General features: G+C 42.3%; 1 protein-coding gene across 1 annotated transcript in view; it reads right to left on the reverse strand.

Annotated features, from left to right (window-relative positions):
- Window positions 1-16,870, reverse strand: part of TBC1D12 (TBC1 domain family member 12) — a 41,723-nt gene extending 24,853 nt beyond the window's left edge. The window contains 2 exon segments of the mRNA XM_054637484.2: window positions 15,863-16,809; window positions 16,811-16,870. Coding sequence (XP_054493459.2) covers window positions 15,863-16,809; window positions 16,811-16,870 — 1,007 coding nt within the window.
- Window positions 16,871-18,343: the final 1,473 nt, after the last annotated feature.

The raw sequence follows: 18,343 nt of genomic DNA on the forward strand, positions 1-18,343 counted from the left end.
ACAGCTGAAAAACACACTGTAACTTAAAGAGATTTTTTTTTTAATGGTGAATTATTACTTCTACCAATCTTCATGGCTTCAACTTTCATAGCATGGACTAGAAAACCAGGAAACAATCACACAGCTTCAGTTTGGCAGACAAGCTTTATCAGTGCCTAAAGCAATTACACCCAAAGAGGCAGATGACTGCATTGCTCTTACTTCTTAGAAAGCCAACCATCACAAGACCGTGTTGGTGGCCACTTGTCAGATACTCAGCTATACTATTTGACTCCAATCACAAGTTCCCACAGAGCATGTTATGTACAAGTGCTTTAAAAATGAAAGAAGTGTATTTATTCTGAATACTGGAAAGTTACTTTCCAGAAACTCTTACCACAAAGGGATTAAAAGCTCAGTAGCCTTTAAGGTTATTTCTCAGGAAGCTTACCAGCTGACCTCAGAGAACAGAATAGGGGAGTACTTTTGGTGGAAGATGTTTTTGTAGTGTTAACTAGCTAACTTCACACTCTTCTGCTGAAAAGAGATCCTCAGATTTATTCTTCACTTAATGTATTTGCTGTATTTTAAAATACAATTCCTTTTCAAATTGGAAGCAGTCATGTTTGTGCACAGCAAACAGTCTCCTAGCTTTGCCCAGATAAAAGGAGCATGCTTCAACAACCACAATCTGTCTGAAAAGTGTTCAGGGCTCTTAAATTCCAGTGCTGTCAGGGCTTCTAGCCAGACAGCATAGCTTTACAATTAGGAACTGTAGTGTTTGTAAGACATTGTATGGTCTTCATATACAAGCTATTTTTTTTGTTCCTAGAATGTTTTTTGTTATTTGGGAAACAAGCAAATGCCTGTCAAAAATCCCTTCAGTGCAAGTCTGTGTGAATGAACTCTACAGCCTGTGAGCTTGTGTGTAGTTGAGGGTCTAGCCACCAGCAAACAGCAAGCTGGAGAGATGAAGAAGTAGGTGCTGATAGAGCATGGAAGCCTCCCAAAAACTGTTAAACTCAAGACTGGTGGTCCCATGGAATCCAGGAAAAAAAAAAATCAAGAAACCCAGAACACCAAGACTCTCTTCATTCCATTTGAGGCCACTGCCACTCACTACCATCATCAACAGCTTGTCAAAAACAAAAAAAAAAAAAAAAAAAAAATTAAAAGACTGCATTCAAGAAAACAGCAATTGCTATAGGCAGGCAGGGAGTACAGGATCAGGATTACACACACACCTGATTGACAAGAACACCATGAGACATTTTTGTGGAATGCCCACAAAAGAGAATAGAATCTGTTGGTGCCTCAGTACACTGTGCCACTTCTGTGGAGGTCTCCCAGATGTTGTTCCAACCCAATTACTGGGAAAGCATGTTTGGAAATAACTGATTGCATGGTTCGAATAGTTGTTTGCCATTACTGAAATTGAGCCATTGCTACTAATAATAGTTTAATACAAATTGTTCTAGGAAGCATTGGTTGTGATCCACACATTCCACAACTCTGTCCCCATCAGAGAAATTTGTAATATCTTCATCCATCCCTGTGGAAGCCAAGTTAGCTCAGAAGCCCCAAGACAGTGGTTTCTGATACACAGCCTGGAAAGGAGGAACAGTGAAAAAGACCAGCCATGGTACCCATGCCTTTGAAAAAAACCATCCTCAGTCAATCCCAGAACTGAACACTATTAGTGAAATAAACAGATCCACTCTGTAAGACAAAAAAAGTGTGCTTACATAAATAACAAAGGCTCATTTCATAAGGACACTTTTCACAGTGCTTTACATTGTCTTCAGGAGGGAAGGAGGAGCAGTCAAAGAATAAACAACAAAACAAGACAGAAGTTTTCTAAAGACTCTGCACTAGCCCACAGCCTTGCCCTTAAATCTGCAACAGCTGTATTTGAACTTCATTAGAGAAGACTTTTTCCCCCAAAAGCAGGTATGCAGGTAGGTACATTCTGGAGCATCTTGATTTCACAGGTAGCAATAACCACCCAGTCTCTGTACACACTATGGAAAACCACCAGGGTTACTTGGCAGTTGAACTCCACTGCCTCTAGCATATGTAGAAGCTGAAAGATGCATTTAATATTGATGGCAATCTGTCATTGTATCAAAGCTGGTTCATTATTAACCAGGTAACTGGTTTTCCTTTTAAAAGAAAAATAATGTGTAAACATACAGATTTTTTTAATTAATATTTCAATACAAAAAGATTTAGGCATGCTCGTGGCTTTTACAAGATTTAATTTTTCAGGTTTTTTAAACAAATAAAACATCAAAACAAACATTCTTTAATGTAGTCTGGAAGGAATGAAGTTTAACTTTTATTGAGCACATATTTCAATGAAGTCTGTTTCTTGTGAAGGCTAAGAGCTCGTAAAACTTTGTATCCTGTCAGAATAAGCTTCACACAGGAATTCTAATCAGAAAGAAATTAATGAGAGATTACAAATAGGCTTTGCTGAAGATGGAAGGACACTTCTTAATACATTGTTTTGGCAAAGAACAGTAACACATCTGAGGTGTTCTTGACAGCAGCAAAGCTTTACAAAAGCCATGTTAAGGAACAGCATCTGTGAATGCTTACAAGTTGCATTCACTGAACTGCAGGAAGTGTACTAGATTTGATGTATTTGTTGCTGCTTAGAATATTCATGATTCTCACTGATCCTGGGAAGAGTCAACTATTGAAATGGCTGAAAAGTCAATAGCATTTTGGTACAGAATCTCAAAATCCATTTGAAAACCTCAAAATTCATTAAAAGAGAGTCTACACTTTAGAACTGAACAATTCTTTCTGTTGCAAGGACCCATGGGATAGAAGTATTAAATTAGTTCATTGATTTTAAGCTCTGGTTTACAAAAGCCCAGGGGAAAGCTGCAAGGGGTTTTTTCTCTGCTTCTTTTATATAACACATATTAACACCCTCAAATGACACTCCAAAATGTTTCAGTAGGTGCCTTGACGAGCTCAAAAGCAAAATGAAGTGCCACAGAATGAGAAGTTATTGGCACAGACCAAGACATCTCTTGCTCACATGGTTTGGATTAGACTAAACAAAAACCTGTGGGCTGTGAGCACACAACTGCAACAGCTGTAATGACAGCTATGACTGGTGGTTTTCCCCCTTATTTTTAACTGTGTTGCTTCAACTATTCCTGCCTGTGCCCAGGATAGTTTGTGCAAATTTCACCATACTGGTGGTACAGCAATTCAAAAATGTTAACAATTTCTACAGGTGACATTAACACTATTTTCTACTAGTGAAATTGCTTGCTTCCATTCCTCTTTTGCTTTTGAAATCACTTTTTTGTTGCTATTTAAGATTAATTAGTGCAGTCTAAATGCAATTAGAATTAAGTCTCAGAAGGGGATAGGTGGAACCTGATACTTTAGTGATTTTTTTAAATTTACTTTGGGGTTTTGACTTGCCCTCCCCCCAAAAAAATCTCAACACAAAAAACTTCTTTCTGATTTCCAAGTAGCTACAGGTCAAGAGGACAACAGATTTCCAAGATTTAGAGGAACTTACTGGAAAATATGAGACAATTACTTCAACCTTGATCTTAAATTTTATCCAAAACTAGACTGTGCTGTATTTGCACAACAGCCACTCCAATAAAGCTGAAGTGCTTTGAACAGCAGCAGGTAGGAATGGCTCAGGGTAGCTCCATCTCCAGCACTCTGCCTCTAGGTACAACTGAGTGACCTCTGCACAAGAACAGGAGTCTGACAAGAATCTTTTGTTTGACCAAAAATGTCAAACTAACCTCGTTTCAAGGTTACATCATTTTGCTACAGCTCTTTCAACAAAGGTAACATACATGGATCTTCCCTTTGTACAACTCCACTGCGTGCCACAAACAACAGGCTGGCAGCATTCTACTGCTTTGGGCATCCCAGCAACACCTTAAGCAGCTTTCCTTCCCAATCATTCAATCATTACAACTCCATAGACTGGCTCAAGCTTCACCTATTCTGACACTTTCACCAATCTATAGACAGATTTCAGGTGTAGAGGAAGGTTGGAGTTACACCTTAGCCATTAGGATGAATAACAATATAAAGCATACTAACAATGAGACTACTCTTCTCTAATTTATTCATCTTGCACTACACAAAAATGGCAAAATTCAAGTGGTCTTAGAGGAGAGCATAAACCATGTTATAATCATCACTACTGTTATACATGAGGAAAGTATGCTTCCTTACAGTTCATTTTAATATAAAAATTAATTTAATTTGAAATGCTGCATTATGTTAGACAAAAAAACCCAAACAACACAAAACACACACACACAAAACCAACACAAACAAAAAAAAACAGAAAAAAACCAACCAACCAAAAAAAACCCCAAAAACCAAAACAAAACCACTAAACTATGGGCACCTTTGGCACACATACAGTGTGGCAACAAAAAAACATCTTTCCAAATAAAATACACATAATTTAGGATTATTTTACTAATAAATCAATGTTGTGTTTATATCTCAATGCTGAAAGGTAAACTACTATTCTCTGATTTCTCATCCTTAACAAGATAACTTTGAGCTTGCTCAAAATGTTTACCCAATAATTTACAAAAAGAGACTTCAAGTTATACTAGCATAGTAAAAGTTACTTTTTTTAGATAAAAAAGCTAACTGTCAAAATATTTTCTGACTTTTACTTTACACACAACAATCTGGTTTACTGTCATTTTCCATCATCAATCATTTCTTCCCATTGCACCCATCTTTCAAGAGCTTTGATAACAGGGAATTGTTATGCTGAGAAAACAAGATTTGAAAGCCACGAGAACTGACAGAGGAAGTGAGGGCTGATTAGATTTTCCTTTTGATTAAGCACCTAGTACCTGTTAGTAAACACTGCATAAGACAACTGCATCATTTTAAATCCAGGGAAGCAACACACAAACAGGAAGGAATCAGCATCCCATCAAGAACATCCTCACTCTATCATACATAGCTTTTCCTCACAGAATCACAAAGAAGGGAAATCCAGCATAGAAGTAATGCTACAAATGAGCACCAAGTTGGACAAAAAAACCCCAGTACATTTTCTCTGTGTTTTTAATATAGTTACAAAAATACAGTTAAAAGCCCTGAAGTTAAATTTCTCTGAAATAACATTAAAAATCTACTGATTCCAACAAAACCTCAGAGCATGTAAAAGGAATGAAGTAACAAAAGTCATTAAAAACTGTGTTTGTATTACAAAACAACTGATTTTGCATCCCCACAAAGAACAGAGTTCTGCTTGTACATGCCATCTGCTCTTGCTCCACCCCATGCTAATTTCTTAATAAGCTTCATAGGCATACAAAATAGGTGTATGCTTAAAACTTGTTGAAATCTGAATTAGCTGAAAGATGAGCTGATAAGGAAATGACTTATTTACCCAACAATCTTTACCCAGAGAATTGTATCAGTAAGGAGTTAGAAGAGGCATGTTCCAGGAATTGCTATAGATACATTTTTACAGATGGAAAACCCTAAAATTAGTTGTTTTTACTTAAGACCATACTTTTAGAACAAATTCTGGAAACCTCTACATGCCTGCAATTCCATATTCTGTATGGAATATTCCATAGCCAAATACATAACAAGAACTATTAATTCATATTGGCATCTCTTTACCAGGCATAACACACAAAAGCTGCTTAAGAACACAGCAGAATTCTTCTCCATATACGAGTCTTGGCCATTCTGTTATGCTCTCATGTGAAATAATTTGGAAATAACAGCAGACAAAAAAACCCCATTGCTTTATTAAGCAGAATTAGCCCCTCTGCTTTAAACAAGACTTTTCAATAATTTACATGCAGAAACAAAGGTAACTCAACTCTAAGCATAAATAATGAATCATTGAAAGGAAATAAAACCTTTTTGGTTAGCCACTTACAAAGCCTGCAGAGCAACAGGCATTCTACATTTTTAATTTCAATAGCTTCAAGTGTCAGCCCATTTTGATCCAACACATTTTTGATTGCTCTCAGCACAAGTTTCAAAGTTGTGCCCTATATTGGAAGAGATGTGACCCAACCAATTTTACAGTTTACATTTTCCACCATTTTGCTACAAGCAGCAGCTAGATTACAGATTCTCTTTTAATTTTATTACCCCAACCACAGATTTGTTACAGGTTTCTAGTTTTAGCACCTTCTAGATGTAAAGATCTCCTCTTACTCTCTGCACCAAGACAACCCAAAGAATATTCCAAACTACCCTCTCCAAAGGAGCTTCAATGTTTGCAATACTCTAAACCTGCAGCCTTAGATGCTACACAAGCAAACTTTTGGCCTCTCTCCTCTCCCCACCCCTCCAATAAAAACAAATAAAATAAGGAAATGAAAAATCCTACCCAGAAAAACAACCATCCTCAGCAAGACCAAGCTTGTAGTATTTTTTTTTAATTAAATATGTCTCCATTTGTATTAGTGATCAACTAAAGCCTTGGCTACAATTAGGTATACCTGAAATTTGATGAACTGTCAAGGACAGTTCTCAAGCTAAGGATTGAGAAGCTGGAAGGAGGTGGCCTCTGGTGTCTTGGAGAGGACAAAGATTGACAGAACTATCATGGAACTGCACCGATGAGACTTAATTAGATCAACTCTCTTATCAAGCTCCTAGTGAATACCAGTCCCAAAGTGGCTTTACAAACTCTGCTGGCAGACCAGTTTTACTACAGGTACACAAACACCTGGGAAGTTTTAAGAGTTGAAAGAGTTGAGCAGTATTACAGAACACTTTGTACAGAACACTCACTGATAAACTGTATTTTACCAGACTACATTCTGCTCCTAACAAAGAGCTGTTGCCCAGGTCAGTTTTACAAGCAGTTCAAGCATTCAAAAACGTTCCTAAATAAGCAGACACATAAGCAAGGTAATTGATGGGGTTAAATTTCAGAATGGTTTAATACAAATAAAGGAAGAGAATCAACCTTTACTTTTCAGAGAGAAGTAGCAAAGCAGAGCTTTATGCCAGACTGTTCTATCATTTTCATATTTGATCAGGCAGTTATAAAGCTATTTTGACACTACACCAAACACTATGGTCAATCTTCTCTAATAATGATCAAAGGTCTCTTACCCACAGCATTTAAAACAAAGTCTTAGATCACAGCTGCGAGAAGTGAAGAATTTTTACCAGTTGACTACAGATATTCTGTGTATCTGTATTTTCTGGTATTTTTTGTATGGCTAGGAATATCTAATCCATCAAAGTCACAGTTACTTAATGAGCAACATACTCCAAGCAAAACAATGCTTGAGGAACAAGTGCCCTTCCTCCCACAAACCCACATAATGGGGAAGTGCATTTCTCCTCCTTGCACAGTAATGTCCTACAATCCCTTCTGCTGCATCAGCTCCCACACCCTCCATACCCTGCAAGTCAATCCAGCTCACTAGTCCCACAGAAAACCATCAACACTTTTTCACTCTCCAGCTTAATGAGCAACAGCAGCTCACAGAGGATCATATAAATACCAGAAACAGGGATGAAACATTTCCTTTGTTTCCGGACAATAACAAATTCTTCAGTCAGCTCACTCACCAAGATATCTCACAAAGTACAACTCAGTTAAACAAAGCACCTGAAATTGTTCTAGATGTGACTCACTTTCAGTTAAGGCAAAACTCACCAGCTTTATCAGGGCAATCACTATACCTATAGTTCAAATGTTTCTATACAATGTATGCTTTCAAAACAAAGGTGATAAAGATTTCCAGCCTGTGACATGGCCTACAAGTCTGTGAACTGGAAGTTCAAACACAGGGCAGAGTTTTATTTTGCAGACTGTCCCAGGGGTGATTGTAACTCTGACCAGCCTGGTTAAGGCTCAGTTAATATTTTTCCTTTCTGGTGCCTGACAGAGTGCCTGTCAACTACTCCATTGCACAATGTAGCACTACAAGCACTGGAGCACTTTTGCAGTCACTCAGTGCACTGCAATTCAGCTGTAACTAGCAATTCACAATAGATTTTGTCATTGCTTCGGTGATCAATTGCAGAAATACTACAAAACACAAGAAATAATTTTTGATCTATTAGCTGATATAAGAAGGCAGGGGACTGATTTAATTCAGTTTTGCCTGACATCTTTTCTAAACATGAGGAAGAAATTTTCCAATCTACCACTCCACTACTTACAGAATTTGAGGAACAGCAAGCAATTTGCAAAACACAGTTTACAACAAGAAAAAGCAAGAATAATAGAATCATTTAGGTTAGAAAAGATCTCTAAGATAATTGAGTCAAACAATTAGCCCAGCACTGTTAGGATCACCACTAAACCATGTCCCTAAGTGTCACACTTACATGACTTTTAAACACTTCCAGGCACGGTGACTCAACCACTTCTTGGGCAGCCTGTTCCAATGCTTGACTAGCCTTTCAGTGATGGTGCTTTTCCTAATATCCAACCTAAACCTCCCTTGCCACAACTTGAGGCTGTTTCCTCTCATCCTATCACTTGATAAGTGGAAAAAGAAACTGACACCCATGTCACTACAACCTCCTCTCAGGTATTTGTAGAATGACAAGGTCTCCCTTCAGTTTTCTCTTGTCCAAACCACCCCAGTTCCCTCAGCTACCTAAGGCAGACAGATGCCAACCACACAAATACCTTTGATAGCAAGTGGATTGCTTGAGTTTTAAAGCATTCTGGCATCCAGCACACAAACTGCTTCATTACTGCCCAGCAGCAGACAGACAAGATCCTACATTAATGAATGCATTAGGCAGCTGAAGCAACACACACAGGACAGAACTTTCCAAGGTCTGAGGCCTGACCACAGCCAAGCTTAGACTGCCTATTCTACAGCTGGCCTTCAGGAAGCTTAGACCAACAAATGTCACAGGCAAGGGGAGCCAACAAGGAAGCTTTTATTATGCTACAGCATCAAAAGACACTCTTTCACTTACCCAAGAGCACATTACAATGTGCACCCAACATAACAATGGAAACTGAACATAGCTTCTTAATAAAGGAGTACCTTGGAGAAGGGAGGAAAATTGTAGGAAAGTACTCCTCTAGGCTACAGCTTTTCAGTCAGGCCATAAGAAAGCAGGAGAGGAATTCAGAAGAACACCAGTCTGAGTGTTTGGCTCTCAGAAGTTCTGAAAGAATAAACTCATCTATGACCATGAAAACTAGTTTTCTACTAATTGAAGTCATAAGTTCACCCACACAACAGCCACACTCTTCTTCAGACTGTTACCCCAATATCGAGCCAGAAGCAAAATGCTCTGCAGGTGGCTTGCACAGCTGACTGGTTTCTGAAAATACAGAGGCAAATTATCAGTCTCTTCTGCAGGCTCTCCTTGTGTTCAGACTTCATTCTAAAATGTGTAAGATTTTTATGCTGGAGCTCTCTCAGACTCTGAGAGGTTTGACTGACCTTGGAAACAGGCTGCAGTACTAGAGAGATGAAGCAGAAACCGTGCTTCGCTTCCTTAGAAAGCAATAATAAAAAGATGCACACACAGAAGCTGCAAAGTTTAAAGCAGTGCCAACCACCCAGTTCAATAAACCTAGTCCCTTCCCAGCTGAACAACAAACAAGACCAATTATGATAAATAAAAAAGACAGATGTTTATATCGTAAACATCTCAGTAGTTCAAATAAATTGAAGAGAGGAGTAACAATTTTTTCATCGACATGAATGAAATGTGACCAAAAACCCTTAAACTCCTTTTTTTATTCTTAAGCAATCAGGACAAAATAACTTAATGAATAACTGGAACAGCCAAGAGAGCAAAAACATAGAACTATCATTTTCTTAGACGCCAGCTGTGATTTAAGTGATCTCCTTTGGTAGTTATTTCCCATGTAAAACATTCTTCTTTTAGTCATAGCCTATTCAGAAGAGATGTTCCATTCACTTTGTCACTACTCTCAATATACTCTGTAAGAAACCCTGTGACCCCAAATAAGCAGAAGAGACCAATGAATGAAAAGGCCTTCAGCAAAATGAAGGGGAGGCGGAGAAGAGAAGATGCTTTCAGATTAAGTTTAAATGCCTCTGTATAACAGTCCTGAACAAAACAAGCTATGATTCCAACAGTTTGCTGCATACAAAACAGCAATTTAAGCTGTTTGGCTCAAAAAAATCCACACAGTCCCCCACAAAAAAACCCTACAGCATTAGTTTAATGAGAACTTACTTCATGAAAATTCATACTAGGATTACAAAACTCCTAGTGCAAATATATGTACCAGTGTAGAATATAACACTGTCCATTACACTATCGACCAAAGAGAGTAGAAAAACTGCTAACAATACTTTAGGCATTACAGACTGATGAAGACCATACATCTGAGGTTTCAGAATTGACATCTATTCAGTCAGCTTTTTTTCCTTGAGGGGGTAACTGGGGAAAGACTTGCTGCAGACAGAAGCTGGAGCAACATGGCCTTCTGAAACCTATCCAGAATTAAATCAACGTAACATTCTTCTGCTTGAGCTCCTGAAATTTCACTTTGATTTGCTACTCAACAGACACCCTAACCAAACTGATTCCATGGGTGCAAAGCATCTTATCTATGGTGAAACACCCATTGAAAGTCAGAAACTGGTCAACATGTGAACACAACGTCACAAAAGAAATCATTCTTCACAAATGTCAAGGAAGAATCCACAGAGGAGCTTCTCAACTTGATAATATGAATGCCATATCCTATTTTATCAAGTTACTTATGTCTGTAACTCAGGAAAAAAAGAGTACTGTTTGAAGTTGACCACAGATTAGGGTCCAGGTACTCCTGCTTACTTTCTCCAATCAGCTTTAATTCAAAGCAATTATATGTATCCATTTCTTCCCTTAGGTTACAAAATTACTTATAGAAAGCAGAAACAACTGCAGCCAAAAACAGAAGGGAGAAGGGTGCTCTCATGATTTCTCAGGGAAGCTTTTATGAATTCCCTTAACTCTTCTCTGTAATCATCTTTCAATATATATTGACAGTATAGCTGTTACTTATTTTCATTTGGTTTGTTTTAATCTGGACAATGTAAAAACAACACCAAAATCAAAAATAAAACACACAGGTTTTTTTCAGTAAGATCTGATCAAGATACAGGCACTAGCAGAATAGAAATTAAGCACTGTGAAGTGACCCCATCAATCTGTTTTCTTATCTTTACATGAATGGAAGGTTTAGAAGACCTGTCACAAGGACAACCCACTCCCACTTGATTCATTTTTGATCAGAAGTCTACTAAAGATTTTTCTTCTTCATAAGTGCCCAGTACATCCCCTGAAGTTTCATGATGATTTATGTATGCAGAGCTTTTCTCTAAGAGAAATGTTGATTCTGGTACTAAACTTTCACAAGACCCATCTAAGTAGATGCCTACATAGTGCAAAAAGCTGCAAGTGGTAATTTGTAATAAACTGAAATATAAACTACATGGCTAGAGACACTACAGTGTACTGAGTGACAATACTCAGTGAGCCTCCCTGCAACCCTCCAGTCTCTGCCAAGGACATCTGTAAAGGCAAGAAGATTAGCAGCTTTTGAAGGACTACCTACTCAAGGCTGTGTTTACAAAGAGGGAGACAAAGATGTGAGCTTCAGTGATTTCTTAGTGCTTTGTGCCTACAAATATTGACTTCTTTTAACTTTCCATCACCTCCTCAAGTGAGTATTTTTCAAAACTTCTGGACAACAAACACAATCACTCTGGGCAATGAAGGAAGTAAGTAAGAGACTGAAGACATTTTCCATAAGAATATGTGTGCCAACTAGCCATACATGCTTGTAAACCCTTACACCTATTTCTCACAGCACACTCCAAAGACCTACAAGAAGTGGCAGTTATGAATTAATCTCATTGTGAATCTTAGGTGAATATTGGAACACAAGTGCTTGGAAAAATGGTGCTCTACTACTAAAAAAGCAAATATCACTGTTGTCAACAGTATGCTTTGAATCAAGGAATAAAAAACTTTGCCAACTACCAGATACCTAAATTTGTCTAGCAAATACACAATTCAGAAAGGTACAATATCTACACAAGCTGAAAAGATGGCTGGTACCTACCTACAGAACTATGACGTAGAATTAATCTTTAGAAAAGGTTCAGAATCAAGTCTTGCTCTCAGCCCTGGATTACTTGCTGCTGCCTGACCTTCTTGGTTTACTGTTTTGCTCTGCCCCCAAAAGCAGCACATTTAGAGCATACTGTAGTCAAGGTAATAATCATGGCTTTAATTCAACTGTCCATGCAATGTTCCTGCTCACTGAACCATTCTGCACCCAACAGGGATCCAGTAACCCAAGAACAGATCATTGCCCTTGTAAGCTGCTGTGTAAGACCACAAACCATCAGAACAATGCCTGTATATGACTGCATTATGAATTATACACTACAGGACTACAAAGCAGCAACAGGTGACTTCCAAAAAGCCATTTATGGCTCTGACCAAAACAGCAGCACAGTGGATACAACTGACGATAGCCATGCAATTTTCCTTGCCATGACACTCTGCTCCACATACTGATCTACTTGTGGCATCCTACTTCACATGTGAAGAAAAACAAGATGTACAGCAAAACCAATTATTTTTCTGTTAGAAGTTGTTAGTATTGATTTGACAGGCTTAATGATTTGGCAGAAATACAACTTAAGATTCCAAGGCCATATATCATACCTAATGCTCACCTAAAAAAAAGGTCCTAGTCACCAATGCAAACTTTCTCAGGATCTTAAAGTAATTATTAATGACAATCTCAAGGGCACAGCCACTCTCCCTGTCACAGAGTTTGGATAAGATGCATCTGATGACAGCTGCTTGCTTTTTCCCCCACCTCACCTCATCAGTTTTCTCTCTGGTTCAGTGAATGAAGACAGACAATTAACATGGATTATTTCAAAGAACTATGAAGCAGGTCATTCTGATAACTGAAGAGCTGGGAACAAGCTGGAACAGCTGGAAACAGCAGCCTCCTAACCCAGATCTGTCTGATCAAACTGTTTGGTCACAGCAATTACAACAATAAAGCTGAAGGCAGTAGGACTTCTTTTGCCTTCTCTTTTTTAAGTATCTGCAAGAAATGTCCAGCTTTTAGAATCATTTCCATATAATTATGGCTATTAGAAAAACACAATGGGAAATACCAAATTTTAGACAGTTTGCAAACTCAACAAAGAGCATTACAAGCACAAAACATCCTAGACACATGGGTTGCTGGGCTACCCATGTAGCACATCCAGTACCTTTTGGGTTTTCTTTTTTTACATTGTGGGAGCAGCTACACTCTGACAAAACACAAAGGAGTTGCTCTCTCTCAGGTACACAGCCACTTGGTACAACTCAAACTCTGGGGAGCAACATCATTTATGAGCCTGTGCACATTCACAAATACAAGCAACCTTCTCCTGAGAACTTCACAAGGAAGTAGAGTTGCTACAAACATTCAAACACAGGACAATTTTTTATACCATTTCAGTTCTTATTACTGACATCCTCTTTTTAAGAACTATAGGATAACCCACTTACATTGGCAACTTTGAATTAATCTGGACAGTTTAAAATAAAAGTGAGAAGTCTAAGCTTTTGAATAACAGGTTCAGAAGAAAAGAACTAACTATTGAAAAAGTTATAAAAGTTTTATTACCACTTTTCATAATGGATATTACCCATTCTAGTATTTATTTATCTAGAGACAAATCCGTCAAGCAAGACAAGTTTGAAATTTTTTTTAAAGAAAATCACTGGAAGTTTTCATTAGTCAATCTCATTTTGGCTGATGAGATTAAATCAGCTGTAACTAAGGCTCTTTTATGAATGTATAGGCAGAACAGAAGGTAGCCAGTATTGCTCACCAGGCCAAATGCACCAGAGGCACAGCCAGCTGGGCCAGTCAGGCACTGTGAAATGGGATTTCCTGAGAGCCACTCTTCCACTGAGGTGTCTGTACTACAGCTTTTGTCAGGATAGAAGCAATTACACTTTTTCGTCTATTACCCAAGCCTTTACTAAAACCAGCAAATATCAATGTATATTGACCACTTCTGCTGTACACCAAGTTCAAACTTTTCCATTGTCCTGGTTTTATCTGGGATAGAGTTAATTTCTTCCCAGTAGCTGGTACAGAGCTCTGTTTTGGATTCAGTACTGGAACAATGTTGATAACACACTGATGTTTTGTTTGTTGCTAAGTTGTGCTTATCCTAAGTCAAGGACTGTGTCTCATGCTCTGCCAGTGAGGAAGCACACAAAAAGCTGAGAGGGAGTATAGCTGGGACAGGTGATCCAAACTGGCCAAAAGGATTCCACACTATAAAAACCTAATGCACAGAACATAAACTGAGGGAGTTACCCAGAAGGGGCTGATCAGTGTGTGGGGAAAGGGTCTGGCATTAATCAGTGGGTGGTGAGCAATTGTGTTGTGCATCACTCAGGCTTTTCTTTATATTATCATTATAATTTTTACTATTATAATTATATTTTACTTTGCTTGAATTACCAAATTTTTCTTATCTCGACCTACAAGTTTTACTTTTGATTTTTCTTCCCATTTCACTGGGGCCAGGGGTGAAGGGGTGGAAAACAAGAAGCTGTGTAGTGCTTAGTTACTACCTGGGGTTAAACCACAGCATCTATGAGGAAAATGCTCCATAATTTGAATCAATTTTTGATTTGGGGCAAAAAGCAACAACATAAATTTTACTGGTATATGTGCTCAAGTAGTGAGGCAAAAGGAAGGTAATATCACAGAATATTATGACTTAAAAGGGTCATTGAGTCCAACTCTTTAAGTGAATGGCTCAGACAGGGACTGAATTCACAACCTTGGCCTTATTAGCACCATTCTCCAACCAACTGAGCTACTCTCATACAATATACTGCAGTCCACATAACATGAGGAAAAAGGAACGAAAGCATGGGATGGAAGATCACTAATATGGAATAGCAGGAATCTCTCAGTCCATCCCTGAAACAAAGTGTGTGCACCGAACTTATTCTTCAACTGCTACTATCTTTATCCTCAAGAAACCATCTCCCCGTTTCCTGAGAGTTGGCAGAGGGAGCCCATTTCTCCATTTGGGATCCCACTTTGAGATCAAACCTCTCCCATCTCAATTCTTCAGTTAATAAATTAATCTTATTCTGTCATCTTAAAACACTTAGAGACCTACTGTCCTATCAGCGACTTGAACAACAACTATAACCCCTCGGTTTGGGAGACTTAAAACTGCTGGAAATTATATAGAGTGTGCTATAAATTATCATGGTCCAGCTGCACCTCCTGTGTAGTACGCTAAAAAGTGAGTAATGCGACAGAGATCCTAGGCGACAAAGCTGGATGTCCCACAGCTTTCGGTTTTGTGCTAGAAACTTAACACAAGTCAATTCAAGCACAAAGCATAGTCCTTGAAGTTTTCACCACTTAGAACTAAATAAGTAAACTATCTACACCGTCAACAAGTAGGAAATGCTTTATAACGCTTGGCAATTTCCACGACGATTTGAAAGGCGTTTCCACCACCACCAACTTCCACTTTGTTCTCCAAGCGGTTTAATGAGTACCACAGTGATCGTTCAGACAGCGATATGCCCTGGTACAGGAAGCAAATTCCAGCTTGAAGTCCATGTAGTTCATAGTAGTAAAAGGGTCTTTATCATCTTACTGTCACGTCCAGAGCCTCTATCCTGCCCTAAGAGTATCTGCTTGCTAGCGAAAGAGCTCGTCAGGGTCGGAATTCGTGCAAGACCCTGCTGCCGCGAGCCCCGCTCCTGCACAAGAGCCCACGGCCGCCCGTGACCCGGCCGGCAGACCCGCATCCATCCCCCTGGCCCCAGGCTCTGCCGGGCACGGCCTCACCGGCCCCGCCGCCGGCTCCTTTACCTGGTGAAGAACTCGGCGAAGCTGCTGCCGGCGCCGGCGATGCCCACCCGGTGCCGGGCCCTCTCCGCGGGCTCCTGCGGCGGCGGGGCCGGCTCGGCGGGCGCGGTCCCTCCGTGGGGCAGGTGCTCCGGGGCGCTGCGGCGGCGGCTCACCTCGTACGTGTTGCGGGAGTTCAGGTTCACGTCCGTGAAGCCGAGGGACGCCGGGGGCAGGGCAGCGGGCTCTGCCCGGTCCCAGCAGGTCCGCGCGGCGGGGGCGGCGAGCACCCGGCTGCCGGCGTCGCCCCCCGGGCTGCGGGGCGGCGAGGGACTCTCGGCCGCCGCCCCCCCGCGCCGCTCCGCCTCGCTCCGCAGCCGGCAGCTCCTCAGCGGCTCTTCCAAGGCGGTTCCCAAGGGGACGCCTCCCGCCGGGCAGGAGAGGAAGCCCCCGTTCTGCAGTTTCGCTTCCTCCTCCTCCGGCCCCGGCTCATCCCGTCTTGCCCGAGGGGGTGGCGGCGGCGGCTCCTGCGGCGGCAGCAGGAAGCCGACGTCCCCGTTGGTCATCCTCCCGCAGGGGCCCACGGCGCAGGCGGCTCCGTTCGCGGGCTTCTCCGGGCAGCGCTTCCCACTCGCCGCCGCGGCGGGGCCGAGCGCCGCCAGGTACCGCTGCAGCAGCCGCTCCTGCCCCGGCCCGCCGCTCCGCCGGCTCGAGCCCCGGCTCCCATCCCGCTCCCCGTCCTCCTCCTCCTCCGCCGCCTCTTCCTCCGCCGCCTCCTGCCGGCCCGCGGGAAACACGGCTGCGCCGCCCGGAGCTCCGGCATCGTCCGGCCCCACCATTTGCCGCCGCGGAGCCCCGGGGGCGCGGCGGGGGCCGGGGCGCGCGCGCCTTCCTCCGCACCGGCGGCGCCGCGAGCGCTGGCAGCCGGCGCCGCTCCGCGCGTCGGGCAGCGGCCTCGGCGGGGGGCGGGCGGGCCCGGCACACGCAGGCGCGCGGCGCCGGCGGCGGCCCTTCCCCCCGGAAAGTCACCATAGAGAGGCCGGGCAGGAAGCGCCCGCCCGCTCGCCCTCCCGGCAGGGCCGCACCCGGAACCATAGAGATGCCACCCAGACGGGCCCTCGCCCGCCAGGGGCGCTGTGGAGGCCGCGCCGCGCCCCCGGTACCGTGTTCTGCCTAGGGGCTGGCAGCATGGACCGCGTTCCGCCCATGTGCCGCGGCTGCGGAAAGCCCAGCCCGGCCGCCTCATCCCTCCGTCCCTGCCCCAGAGCCGCCCGGGCTGGGATTGAGCGAACTGTCCCGGCTGCACACGCACTGCACACAGGCAGGCTCCGAGCGGCGCGGCGGAGGGCCCGGGGAGCCCCGGCACCGCTGCCCCCGCGGCGGCCGAGCTGTGGCACGAGGGACGGGCAGGGCAGGGCAGCATCGCTTTTTGGAGGAGATGGGACCTACCTGAGCTCTGGGGGAAACGGGACGGGGAGAAAAGGGAAATGACATCGGCACTTCGAAATCCTGGGGTGAATCCTCTCCTGAGCAAGGGATGGGATATCACAACTCCTCCGGTTAACGCTGGAGAGGCGGATGGAGGGCATTTACAGGTCCCATCAGCTCTGTTTCCCGCCACATTTCTCAGAGAAAAACCAAATTATTACAGTCCCTTCGGCCCGGCAGGAGAGCAAGGCCACAAATCAAAAAAGAGGTAAAGAGACTTCAAGTGCCCAATAAATATTTCCAGGATCGCCTATCCTTCGAATATGACATCTGAACTGCTTGTGAGAACACTTTGTATGCTACTTTGGTCAAAAGAAACCATTAACAAAGATGAACTAATTAAGCTTTTTTTGTTAGCTAAAGCTTTCTAATTAAGGTTTTGCTGTAACTAAGATGGTAGGCTTTTTGTTCTCCACCGTGATTTGGGTCATCTCAGACACATGGAGACTGATCACTCTGCCTGCTGAGTGAACATACATCCTAGGTGGTACAGAGGCTCTCTTGCTTTTACCAGTGAGAAATTCAGGTTTAAGGAAACACTCAGATCCAGAGAGTGTCTGTGATCATTCTCAACAGTGTTCATTGTTTACCTGGGATGCTCTATGGCAGTGTCACCCTTGAACAGACCCTTAGTGATTTCATTAACGCAGCAGCAGCAGAGCATTCCTAGATGTTAAACAAGCTGAGTGAAATGGAGACTGGCCTGAGGGTGTGACACAGGGCTGGGTTGTGCTGCACCAATTTCAGTCAGTGCAGCAGGGCAGCTGGTAATTGTGCCAGGGCTTCCAAAGGATAGCATATTGTGTTGCACAAAATAAGACCATTTGGTTCATTGGATTTGCATTGATTTCCACCTCCAGGACTGCTGTGGTTTAATCCCAGACAGCAGCGAAGGCCCACACACCCATTCACTCAATCTCCCCGTGGGATGGGGGGGTGTAAAAATAAGGAAATCCACAGGTTGAGATAAAGACAGACAGTTTAACAGGTAAAGCAAAAGCTGTGCACACAAGCAAA

The sequence above is a fragment of the Agelaius phoeniceus genome, chromosome 9, assembly GCF_051311805.1.
Source record: "Agelaius phoeniceus isolate bAgePho1 chromosome 9, bAgePho1.hap1, whole genome shotgun sequence".
In the NCBI taxonomy this organism is placed as follows: Eukaryota; Metazoa; Chordata; class Aves; order Passeriformes; family Icteridae; genus Agelaius; species Agelaius phoeniceus.